General features: G+C 46.1%; 2 protein-coding genes across 2 annotated transcripts; both read left to right on the top strand.

Moving 5' to 3' along the window:
* The first annotated feature begins 481 nt into the window (after positions 1–481).
* Positions 482–10,202, top strand: TXNDC12 (thioredoxin domain containing 12). Its single transcript, XM_063166109.1, has 7 exons — positions 482–654; positions 2,570–2,630; positions 7,495–7,547; positions 8,067–8,140; positions 8,693–8,762; positions 8,852–8,935; positions 9,335–10,202. Exons 1-7 carry the CDS (start codon positions 564–566, stop codon positions 9,412–9,414), a joined length of 513 nt encoding a protein of 170 aa, XP_063022179.1. The 5' UTR covers positions 482–563; the 3' UTR covers positions 9,415–10,202.
* KTI12 (KTI12 chromatin associated homolog) lies at positions 4,258–5,577 on the top strand. Its single transcript, XM_063166107.1, has one exon. It carries the CDS (start codon positions 4,258–4,260, stop codon positions 4,978–4,980), a length of 723 nt encoding a protein of 240 aa, XP_063022177.1. The 3' UTR covers positions 4,981–5,577.
* Positions 10,203–11,077: the final 875 nt, after the last annotated feature.

Raw genomic sequence — 11,077 nt, 5'->3', positions numbered from 1 at the left:
CGGGGTAGGGAGTAGTGCCCTGTGACCCAAACTGGGACGCGGCGCTTCCAATCGTGTCACCACTCGCTCTGTCCATCTCAGCGAACCCTTTCTCAAAACCGCCTGCGGTCGGTTTTGCCATCCCGCCAGCTGGACAAACTCCGGAGAGAGCAGCGCGACCAAAAGGTTTATTTCGGAAGGAGAGAATAAGCCCGGAACCACCCCCCTCCCACCGCTGCCTGCTCCGGTCGGGATAACGCTGGGGTTTGCCCAGGGGGAGTAACCAGGGCTCTGGGGCCCCGGTGCGATGACTCCTACCCCGGGGGTCCCGGGTCCCTGTAAGCTCATTCCAAGCCCCCCACTCCATTCCCACCGGCTGCCTCCCCCGGGCCGACCGTCAGGGCGGCGCACCGCCCACATCCGCCACACATCACTTCCTGGGCTTTAAAAAACGGGAAAAAAAAAAAAAAAAAAAAAAAAAAAAAGACACACACACAAAAAAAAAAAAGTCCAGCTGAGCGTGTCCTGTCCTGTCCGGAGGTTCGGGGCCGTACCCGGGTGCCGCCGCTGCCCGCGCCGACACCATGAAGGCTCAGCCCGCGGCAGCCTCCATCCTCTGCCTGTGCCTGGTGCTGGCGGCCTGCGCCGCCGCCGCCGCGGGAGGGCTCGGAAAGGGTCAGACAAACGCTTTCTTCGGGCTTTCCCCAACTCCTGTCCCCACTCGGGGCGGATCCGGTCCCCTCAGCCCGCGGGGGCAGTGGGCGCAGCTTCGGGCTCTGGAGGCGCGGGGGGGCTTTGCGGGGTCTCCGCCGCTGTGGTCGGGTTCTGGCTGAAGCTCCTGAGGGGAGCCCCGGGGAGCAGCCCCGCCGTGCCCGGTGCCTCCGTCGGGCTCCTGGCAGGCGATGAATGGCCCTTCCCTCCGCTTCCCTTGCCCTTGGTGACCGCTCCTCACCCCGCTCCTGGCTTGCCCAGGCTCCCTGTCTAATTACCGTGTCTAATAGCCCGGTTCAGCCGGGTTTGGGCTTCAGCCCAGGTGGTGGCAGGGCCGTAGAGGTAAATCTCCTCCTCGAGGCTCGTTGTAACCAATTTGATCAATGACAGCAAAGCTGTGGTGTGGACCCCAGCCAGCAATTCACCCTTTAATTCCCCAGATGACTTTCATTCAAAAGATACGCTCTGTAATGTGTTGGGCAATGCTTTAAAAACACACACCACAAACTGGGGTTTGTTTTAAATATAGAAAAGCTTTTGAAAAGTGTTTCCCAGTTAGAACAATAGAAAGTTTTTATTATTTTAACATTTTGGCCTTTGACTGAAATAGCTGAGGTGTCAATATTCCGGGTAAACGTGACTTGTGCTAATCCAGCTGGGTTTTGCGCTGGGATGTCGAGCTCGTACAAACGCGGTCCTGTGTCGCGGGCTGCCTCAGCACTGGCTGTGAGGGGATAGGGACGAGGCCTCCCCACCCTGCTCTGAGCTCATCTGTTTGATGTGTTGCATCACTTATGCTCATATTTGCTCATATCAGCAGAGATCAGGTAACACAAACACTGTGCCACTGCCCTCACCTCCCGGATGCTGAAGGGAGGTGTCCCAAAGCCTTGCCTTGTTTTAGGCTTTCTCCAGCTTCTTTGCCACAGTTGTCTGCTGGAGACAATGTCCACTTTCCCCTGTGTCTGCACTGGGCAGTCTGTGGCTCCTGATCTCTGTGTAGCTCCCAAAATCTGCTCCCCTCAGCACCTTGGGCTGGTTCCTGACTAATCCAAACCCTTAGGGATGGGAGGGGGCAAACCATGTTTGGCCATCCAGCACAGTAATTGTTAATTACTGGAACCAAGACCTCTGAGGAGGTGTTCCAAGAAGAGTTCCTGTTTGTACAGCTCCTGGATCTCCTTCATCTGAGCTCTCCAGGTGGCTTTTGGCCATGTGCTGTGTTGGCTACTAAAAAACCCCAACCCTGGCTTTGCAACTGTTAAACATACACTGACTCACTCTTAATTGACATTACAAGACTTGTTATCTGGATGCCAGATAAAATATTTCCTGCATCTTCTGTCACTGTAACACTCAGAAATCTGTATAATTGTGTTCTGTGTTCTTTCTTGCTCTTCCATGATATTATCATCAGCAGGAATACTTAGCATAATAGCTTTAGAGCAATTAATGATTATATGTTGGCCTCAAAGTTTTTAAGTTTAGTTCACCTTCAGTGGGATTTAAGAAGCCAAATGCTGACATGTTTAATTTGTCATTCATCAGATAATAAATGTTCACAAATTGAAAAAGAACTGAGAATAATCAGAAGGCACTTCAATTTTAATATCTGTTTGGGGGATTTTAGTGTCATTTACATACATATATAGAAATATTCATGAGCATGGTATGTTTTTGTTAATTAATTTCAATGGGATTCCTCATACGACTGTGTGGGCTGTAAGTATTTCCAGAAGTCTTTCCAGAAGTGGGGCTATAGTTGTCTTTAAAAAAAGAATATAAAATGAGTTGAAAATACTCTCGAGGGTTGGGCTATTTTCCTCTGTTAGCTGGCATGTTAAATAATGCAGCATTTATAAACCCTTCTCTCTGGCAGGTTTTGGAGATCATATTCATTGGAGAACACTGGAAGATGGGAAGAAAGAGGCAGCAGCCAGGTATGTTCATTAGTTTTAAATACAGAAATGTGTCTTCAGAAGCATTCACAATGGTTCTAATTCAGCCCTAAATTTAACCACAGAAAAGATTCTCTTTTAACAAAAATGAGGGTGTTTTAGGAGACTCTTCAGATCCCTACAGGTTATTGGAGAGAAAATACAGAGTTTTGTTAAGTTTGCTAAGGCACCACTTAGGTTTAATTACTGCAGTCTAATTAAGTGATTGAAGCCCTAGCATGTCTTTGAAACAAGAAAATAATTATTTATTACAGTAAAGAAAGATATGGTTCTCAAACACACAAATATAAGTGTAAGTGGTGCTCAATGTTCCTAAACTCAGCAGTGCTAAGAGTTCCCTAAAATTCCTTGTGCCTGTATGGATGAGGCCTCAGCATGAGGTATTTTGTTTCCATCTGCAGCAAAAATCTGGAAGTTTCAAATTGTAGTGAAGTGACAGAACCTGGTTTGGGCTAAGCTTAAATTCTAAAAAGAGCAATGTCTCTATGAAAAATGACATCTTGACTTTCTTTTCTCAGAGTTTCTTCTGCTTCTTGTTAAAATCCAAGAAGGAGAATAGCATCCTTATAAATTCTACTTGCATTTTAACTTTATAACCCAGATCTGACAATGCTGACATGAGCAGAAATTACTCATGCCTTCCAGGTTTGCTGTTTAATTTAGCTCTGCTCTCAAACTGATCCATCTGGCAAGTTCTGCACTCCAGTGCAGACATTGAATTAACCCAGATGGTACACTTCAGAAGTCTTACAAGTTTTGATAACTTGATACATTGGCATTTTTGAAAAAAAAAATCATTTTTGACAGTTATAATTGTAGCAGCAGCAGAGGAAGCTTTAAAATGAGACAGAAGAGGGTGGGAGGGATGGCAAGGTCTGAGCTTTCAGGTTTGGGCAGGATTGGTGCTCCTGCTCAAAAAGACCCTGCAGCAAGGGATGGGATGGGATGGGATGGGATGGGATGGGATGGGATGGGATGGGATGGGATGGGATGGGATGGGATGGGATGGGATGGGATGGGATGGGATGGGATGGGATGGGTGTGAACCACACTCTCCTTTCATTGCTGATACACAGATCTGCTCGCTGATTTGAGCACAGCAGCATTTCAGCGTTATTGAATTGAAGGCTTGGAAGAAACTACTACTTGCAATGAAAATATAAACGTAAAAAGTACTTATTTTTTCCTAAGTCTGACCATAAATCAGGAGATGTAAAATTACACAAAATTATCTGGAATGCATCAAATGAGATGCACCAGAGCCGGTGGTCTAGGAAGTTTCAAACCTTCAATTTCAATTCTGTAAACTCCACAATGTCACGGGATGCTGGGGATTTGTCGGTTTTAAGTTCCCTGAGGACGAGGGCGCGGTCCCCCCGTTCCAGCAGCTGCTGCGATGGCGTTTTTGAGCGGGACGCCGCGCAGGGCGGTGTCGCGGTGCCGGGGCCGTGCTGGGGATTCTCTCCGCCCGCGGGGAGGAGGAACCCCGGGGGCCGTGCGGGGCCGGGCGAGCTGTGGGGGTGTGTGTTGTGGGTGTGTGTGTGTGCCCGTGCCCGGCGGAAGCAGTCGCTCCACGTCCGGGTCGGCTGGCGGTGTGGGTGGCGGGGCGATGCCGCTGGTGGTGCTGTGCGGGCGGCCCGGCAGCGGCAAGAGCCGGCGGGCGGCCGAGCTGCGGGAGGCGCTGGGCGGCCCGGAGCGGGCGGCGCACGTCGTGGCCGAGGCGGAGGGCGGCCGGGCGGCGCTGCGGGCCGAGGTGGAGCGGCGGCTGAGCCGGCGGGACGTGGTGATCGTGGACGCGGGCAACGAGCTGCGGAGCATCCGCTACGAGCTGTACTGCGCGGCGCGGCAGGCGGGCACGGCGCGCTGCCTCCTGCACTGCGCCGGCGGCGCGGGCGGCCCCGACGAGCCGCCCTTCGAGGAGCCCGACCCGAGCTGCCGCTGGGACCGGCCGCTGTTCACGGTGCGCGGCGAGGAGCCGCTGCCGCTGGGCGCCATCCGCGCCGCGCTGTTCGAGAGCGCCCCGCCGCCGCCGCACCGCTCCACCCGCACGCAGCCGCTGCAGTCCTGCGGCTTCCTGCACCAGCTGGACCGCGTCACCCAGGACGTGCTGGCCGCCGTGCTGGCCGCGCAGAGGAGCGGGGCGCAGCCCGGAGAGACCGTCCGCGTCCCCGGCGTGGCCGAGGGGCTGGCGCTGAGCCGGCCCGTCAGCGTGGCCGAGCTGAGCCGGCTGCGGAGGCAGTTCATCAGCTACACCAAGATGCAGCCCAGCGATGAAAACCTGCCCCAGCTGGCCAGCATGTTCGTGCAATACCTGAGCCGCAGCATCCAGTGAAGTGCCGCCCGTGCCACCCAGCCGCGGGGCGGTCCGGCCCCCGAGTACTCCAGCAGGATGAGTGTGCCTTGGGCACAGACCTGCGGAGCCCGGGTCCCACCTGTCGGGGATGCTCGGATCACTGGGCAGCAGCAGCGGCGGCTCGGGGGAGGTGGGCACCGTGTCCTGCAGCGGCCGAGCCAGCTGCATTGCTGGGGGATCTCCAGGGAAGCAGTTCCTCAGCCCTGCCTTCTCCCCACTGGCTTCTTGTAAAAAGGGAGCTACTGGTGCATCCCCAAGCAATGAAATCTCCTGTGGAGATGCAAACCCCAGTAATCAAATAGTGTGATGTGACAGTGTAGGGAAGATTCTCTCCACATTGGCCTGTGTGTGTCTGGAATAAGAAGATTGTTTTTCTAGAGCTGCCACCAGAAAATGTCAAACTTCAGAAGAGACTTCAGGTGCAGAACTGGAACAGGCTGTATTTTTAGGATGTGACTGTTTCAAAAAATCTGACTGACCCAAGAGAGATTTTCAACTTTACACTGCAAAAGGGTGCTGGCTTAACAGACTCAAACTTTTCTGTTTCAGGTCTAATAATAAAATGTGTGCCTTAAATGGAGTAAAGTCTTAATTTACCTGCAGGACTATTTTACTGAAAAAACTTGGCCATGTCTTTTGTCTTCAAGGTCATTATACACCCTTAAAACCATCATTTTACACCCTTAAAAACACAAATTGCTTAAGAATGAGTGCTGTCATAGGAAAAATGAGCTAAAATGACAGAAATAAATGTATTTATTTCTGTTCTGTGTGAAACTCATAAGTCTGTACTGGCTGTGATGGGTAGCTAAGTTTCTAATAATTTTGGGTACAGCTTATATAAACTTCTCCCTTTCTGGTGGATGCTTCATTCTTCATTGTAATAAATGGTGGCTTTTGGTTTTAATTTTACATGTAGTGCTCACTGGGATGAAATGGTGAAGTGGGGCAGGAAGAGTTATTTCAGTTACAGTGTCTGTCTGTCTGGCACACCAGCTGCTAAGGGGCTTTATGCACTGCAGAACTGAGAAATGACTACAAAATGTTTTTATATAAATAAGTTTACTTTACAAGTCAAAATAAAGAGAACAGAGCTGAGAAAACACATCAATTAACTCAAACCTCTGTGAGTTCTCACTGACTAAGAGTTGGTATTTCAAGGAAGTGAGCACTTGCATTTAAAATCTGCTTTTAAAATTTCTCTTTAAAAAAGTGCATGCCAGTGCTGACCACCAGACCACTGAACTCTTTCAACATGAGTCACTAATCCTTGATGATAAGAACAATCTTAAATCCTGTCTTAAATCAGCCTCTCCTCAAGAAATAAGCAAAATAATTTTGGACTCTATAGAAACAATGAAAAGAAGTCAGTGAGAGGGCACTGAGGCAATGCAAGCTTTACTAGGGAAATGTGTATTCTTGCTCCCTACTCAAGCAGATATAAAGTTGATGACATATCAGTTAATTGTAGATGGCAAATTTGTGTTTAAACAATTCTAAATGTTAATGGCTTCATTTCCACCCTTTCCTCATTCTAAAGTTCATTACTGAACATTGTTAAGTAGAGATTTCCTTTCATGTCTATTTACACCTAAAGAAAAACTCATACATAGTTCTGCTAGTAATTAATGTTGTTGTGTGCAAAGGTGTTAATAATTCATGTGTATGAAAATTTGACTTTATTTTTATCCCCTAAATGGTGCAGAGTTTGCAGTCAGAGAAAGCTTACAGTTTGCTTTGCTTGGCATATCCTGAAAGAAGTATCCATATGGGATGTTCTCTCCTGATTCCTTCCTCTCCTTCACCTAATTTTAGGCTGTTCTTACTGTTCTGGAAGCCATATCATTATTGTATGGAAACAATCTCTGAGTACTGTAGCTAGAAAATGTGAAATGAATTATTTGGGAAGAGTGAAATCAAAAATAACTTTGGTCCTTTTGCATTGCACTTTATTTAAGCTGCAGTTCCTCACAGACCCCCTCTCCTTAGACCTGGTACTGGACACATCTATCACAATTAGTTTCAGCATACAAATGTGTAGGAAGCCACGCAGGCAGCCAGAGGGTTTGCTGGGTTTTTGTGTTTGCTGGTTTGCTCAGCGAGACTCGGGCTGTAATGGGCAGAGATTGTCACCCACTGGATTGCCTTAAGCAGCCACGAAAATCCATCCTGAGATCTCTCAAGCAGCTGCTGTCATTAACCATTGCCAGTAATCCAGGGCAAAAAAGCATGACCAGTGGTGTATCTGAGAAACCTAAACTCAGAAGAGAAATCTCCTCCTCTACACAAGCAGTTATTGGCTGGCAGCTATAATAAATTATTTTATCATGTTTTAAGATTGGGAAAGCTTTTTGCAAGACAATCTTAGAGCACCCCATAATCTCTTTATATCTGACTTATTTCCCATTACATTTAGCCTTTGAGGAAGCCTTGACTATTAAACTGTACATGTAATAGAATTTCTTTGACAATTTTCTTTCTTCTTTTTGTTAGTGGTTTGCCTCTTATGGTTATCATCCACAAGTCCTGGTGTGGAGCTTGCAAAGGTAAGTGCATTGAATACTAGAGCTTGCTGAAATTTCTAATGAAATTGAACAATTTCTAATTGAAATTGTCTTTGTACAGACATCATGTAGCTATAAGAAATGTGAATTTTGCATCCAAAATGTAACTAATGATATTTGTATTTCATTGAGAGTGGCATAATATGGCAGTGTCATAGCAAACAAACAAGCTGGGTATGTGGCTAACCCTTAAAGGTTGAGGTAGTTGAGTGGGAGTGGTGGTTTACAGCAGGATTTCTGTTTCTGTGTCACTGGATCAAATAGAACCACCTATGTGTGTTGGGCAGGCTTCAGCCCATGGCTGCCAGGCAAGATTTGCTTCAGTGACCTCCTGTTCTGAGCCTGGAAGGGTTGGACACATACATTCCATTTACTCACTGCTTGTTGAGAAGTGCCACCTCTCCAGAGGGAGGGATGAAGTGGAGATTTTGATATTGACCTGAAAGTCTGAAATATTTTCCACTGCTTTTACATAGCTCATATTTTTATTTTTTTCTTTAGCTTTGAAGCCAAAGTTTGCTGAATCCAAGGAGATCTCTGAACTTGCCCATAATTTTGTTATGGTCAACCTTGAGGTAGGCTGCCTTCTGCTCTCTATCCATGTTCTGCCTAGTAATGAAGCATTTGGAATCTGACTCAACTGGTTGCATCCTGTTTTGTGTACATCCTAAATCCTGCACTCCTAAATGGGCATTCAGGATTGATTGATAGAGCTCATTGTTTTAAAAAGACATTTTTCAGTCTGGTTATTTTAATTTTGTTTATAAACCTGGCTCTCTGCCTTTGTCTCTTTAACAGTTTGTACCTTGTGTGATTCAGTTTCCACAAGAAAGGGATTTATGTTCATTCTCTCAGTACATATCAAATATTCCTGCACCAGAGTGGGATGAGCAATGCAGATTGACAGACCAGAAAAAATATTGTTTTTACAAATGATATTTATGTAGGTAAAAATAACTTTCTTCCCTTGGACAGTGGAGGATTCTGCAGTTACTTAGCATCTCTTCAAGATGTAAATTGCTCAGGGTAGATGGAATCTGAAGGCAGTAACTTGTTTCTGTAAAAGGCACCATGTTTTGTTAGCTGTCTTGCTAATAGCTTTCCTCTCTCCTGCCTTGCTGTGGAAGGATGATGAAGAGCCAAAGGATGAAGCCTTTAGTCCTGATGGAGGTTACATTCCCAGAATCCTTTTCATGGGTAAGGCATCCACAGCTGTTGTGCCCATTCACAGCACTGGGTTCTTACTGTTTCCATCTAAATTTCCTGTTGGATTTCTTATTTCACAGACCCCAGTGGAAAGGTCCATCCAGAAATCATAAATGAGAGAGGAAACCCCAGCTACAAGTATTTCTATACCAATGCTGATCAAGGTATGTGCTGAATCATTTGAAGTACATTTTTAGTGAGATGAAGCTTTGGCAATGGAGAGAAATTATGTTAATTTAAAGTGTAACTGGGAGTGGTTAAATACAGTGTGAGTGATTCTCTGATACCTCAGTAACCATATTCAGAATCAAGATTCACCTTAATACCTACTAAAAGCCTCTAGGACTTAATTTGGTCTCCAGTTCTGGCATGGGAAATCATGGAATTTGCATGATCCAGCCACACATAGTTGGGATAAGTGTGCAGGACTGTTTTTCCCTTACAGATTAATCTGTAGATCTACATTCTGTAACTGTGTTGTTTTAAATCACTTTCATTACCAGTTCACCTTGATGTTTTCACCCTGAGATTAATGGTTGGTATCTCTCTGTGTGATCTTTCAGTTGTCCAAGGGATGAAGGAGGCCCAGGAGAAGCTGACAGGCGATGCTTTCAAACAAAAGCACCTGGGAGATGAACTGTAATGAATACACTGAATGATACCTTTTCATCACTTCAAAACTGAGAGGAAATGATTAAACAGACTAAGAATGTAGATGAACTGAAGGGACATAATTCCCCTGTCAGCAATGTTAGGTTAAAAACCCTGTTTGGAGTACACACACACACACACACACACACACACACACACACACACAGCAGTTACAGTGTTTTCTCTGCCTGGCAGTTGGCACTGTGGTGGTTCTTTACAACTGGATAATGTGCAAACACATCTCTCTGTGTGTTTGAGAAGCCGCTAATATTTGGTGTTAAAAGGGAGGTGTGTAGGGAAGACAGAATTTGAGGACAATGTGATGGGAAAAACTAGAAGTAGCCATCATTTTGACACTAATCAGGGTTGAATCTCTCTTTTCTCACTGGTATTATGTGATCCCATAGTTTTTACTGGGCATTCCCATCACTGGGGCATGTTCCTGGGCCAGTTGTTTTCTAGCTATCCAAAACCATGAATTCTGCCACTACACCAAGTAGAATACATTTCATGAATGTCCAAATAGCATGTGAATTATCAGCTCTGCAAATGTATTATTGTGTAAAACTGTGTGATTCATCTTTATTTGCCTTTGGGCAGAAAAGTAACTTTTTCCTTATGCACTCACCTTTTGATTGTTCCATCAAGTGAGGGTGGGTTGTGTTGAAGCTTTATGGGGTTTCCCCTTTTATTCTTTGAATGTTTTTGGCGAATGCCTTGCCATCACATTGTACTGTATTTTTGTACCAGGGTGAAAAAATTAAACCTTTTTAAACATAAGCATGCAGAGAGTGGTTTGTGGTTAAGGGCATAGCTTTATGGTCTTAAGCATGGGGGGATATGTTTTTGTTTGTTTGTGTTTGTTTGTTTTGTTTGTGTTGCAGTGGTTATTAATGTTGACTGTCACAGCTGAAGGTTTCTCTTTTTTTATAATTAAAATACATCATTTGTTTTTCCATATAATTACAATTCACCATTCTTACTCTACCCCCACTGTTGAAGGCAATGCATTTCTTTACTGGAATTGAAGAGAAGAATAGCAGGGAGTAAAATCACCCCTCTTGACCTGCTGGGGACACTTTTTCTAATGCAGCCCAGCTTGCTGTGGGCTTCTTTGTCACATGAGTGCATTGCTGGCCCATGATCAGCTTGTTCTCCACCTGGATTCCCATATTCTCCTGTGCAGCAAAACAGATTTCCAGACTTTCTTGTTTCCAGTTGAAGGGCTTTGGATTTCTCTTTCTTGAACTCCTGACAACCCTCTGTGCCCATTTCTCCAGCCTCTTCAGGTCCTCAATGGCAGCACAACCACTGTTACATGGATATCAGCCCCTCTCCCCAGCTTTGTATCATCTGCCAGTTTGCTCAGAGCTGGGTGTTAAAAAGTACCAACCAAGGGTACTCCACATATGCTGAGCCCCCTTCAGGCCAGCTGTTCTGCCAGTTTTCCATCCATTTCACTGCCCTTTATTTAGGTTGCACTTCTTCTGTTTGTCTATGGGGATGCTTTGGGAGACAGTGTTGAAAGCCATAGTAAAGCCAAAATAAACACCACCTACTGCTCTCCCCTCAGCCACCAAATTAGTCACCTCAAGCAAAAATTCCTGTCCAAAAGACACTTGCCATAGCTTCCCATAACAAACAAAGAGATAATT

The sequence above is a fragment of the Melospiza melodia genome, chromosome 11 (assembly GCF_035770615.1).
Source record: "Melospiza melodia melodia isolate bMelMel2 chromosome 11, bMelMel2.pri, whole genome shotgun sequence".
Taxonomy (NCBI): domain Eukaryota; kingdom Metazoa; phylum Chordata; class Aves; order Passeriformes; family Passerellidae; genus Melospiza; species Melospiza melodia.
Note: the sequence above shows the minus strand (reverse complement) of the source record. Positions and strands in the feature narration are given on the sequence as shown.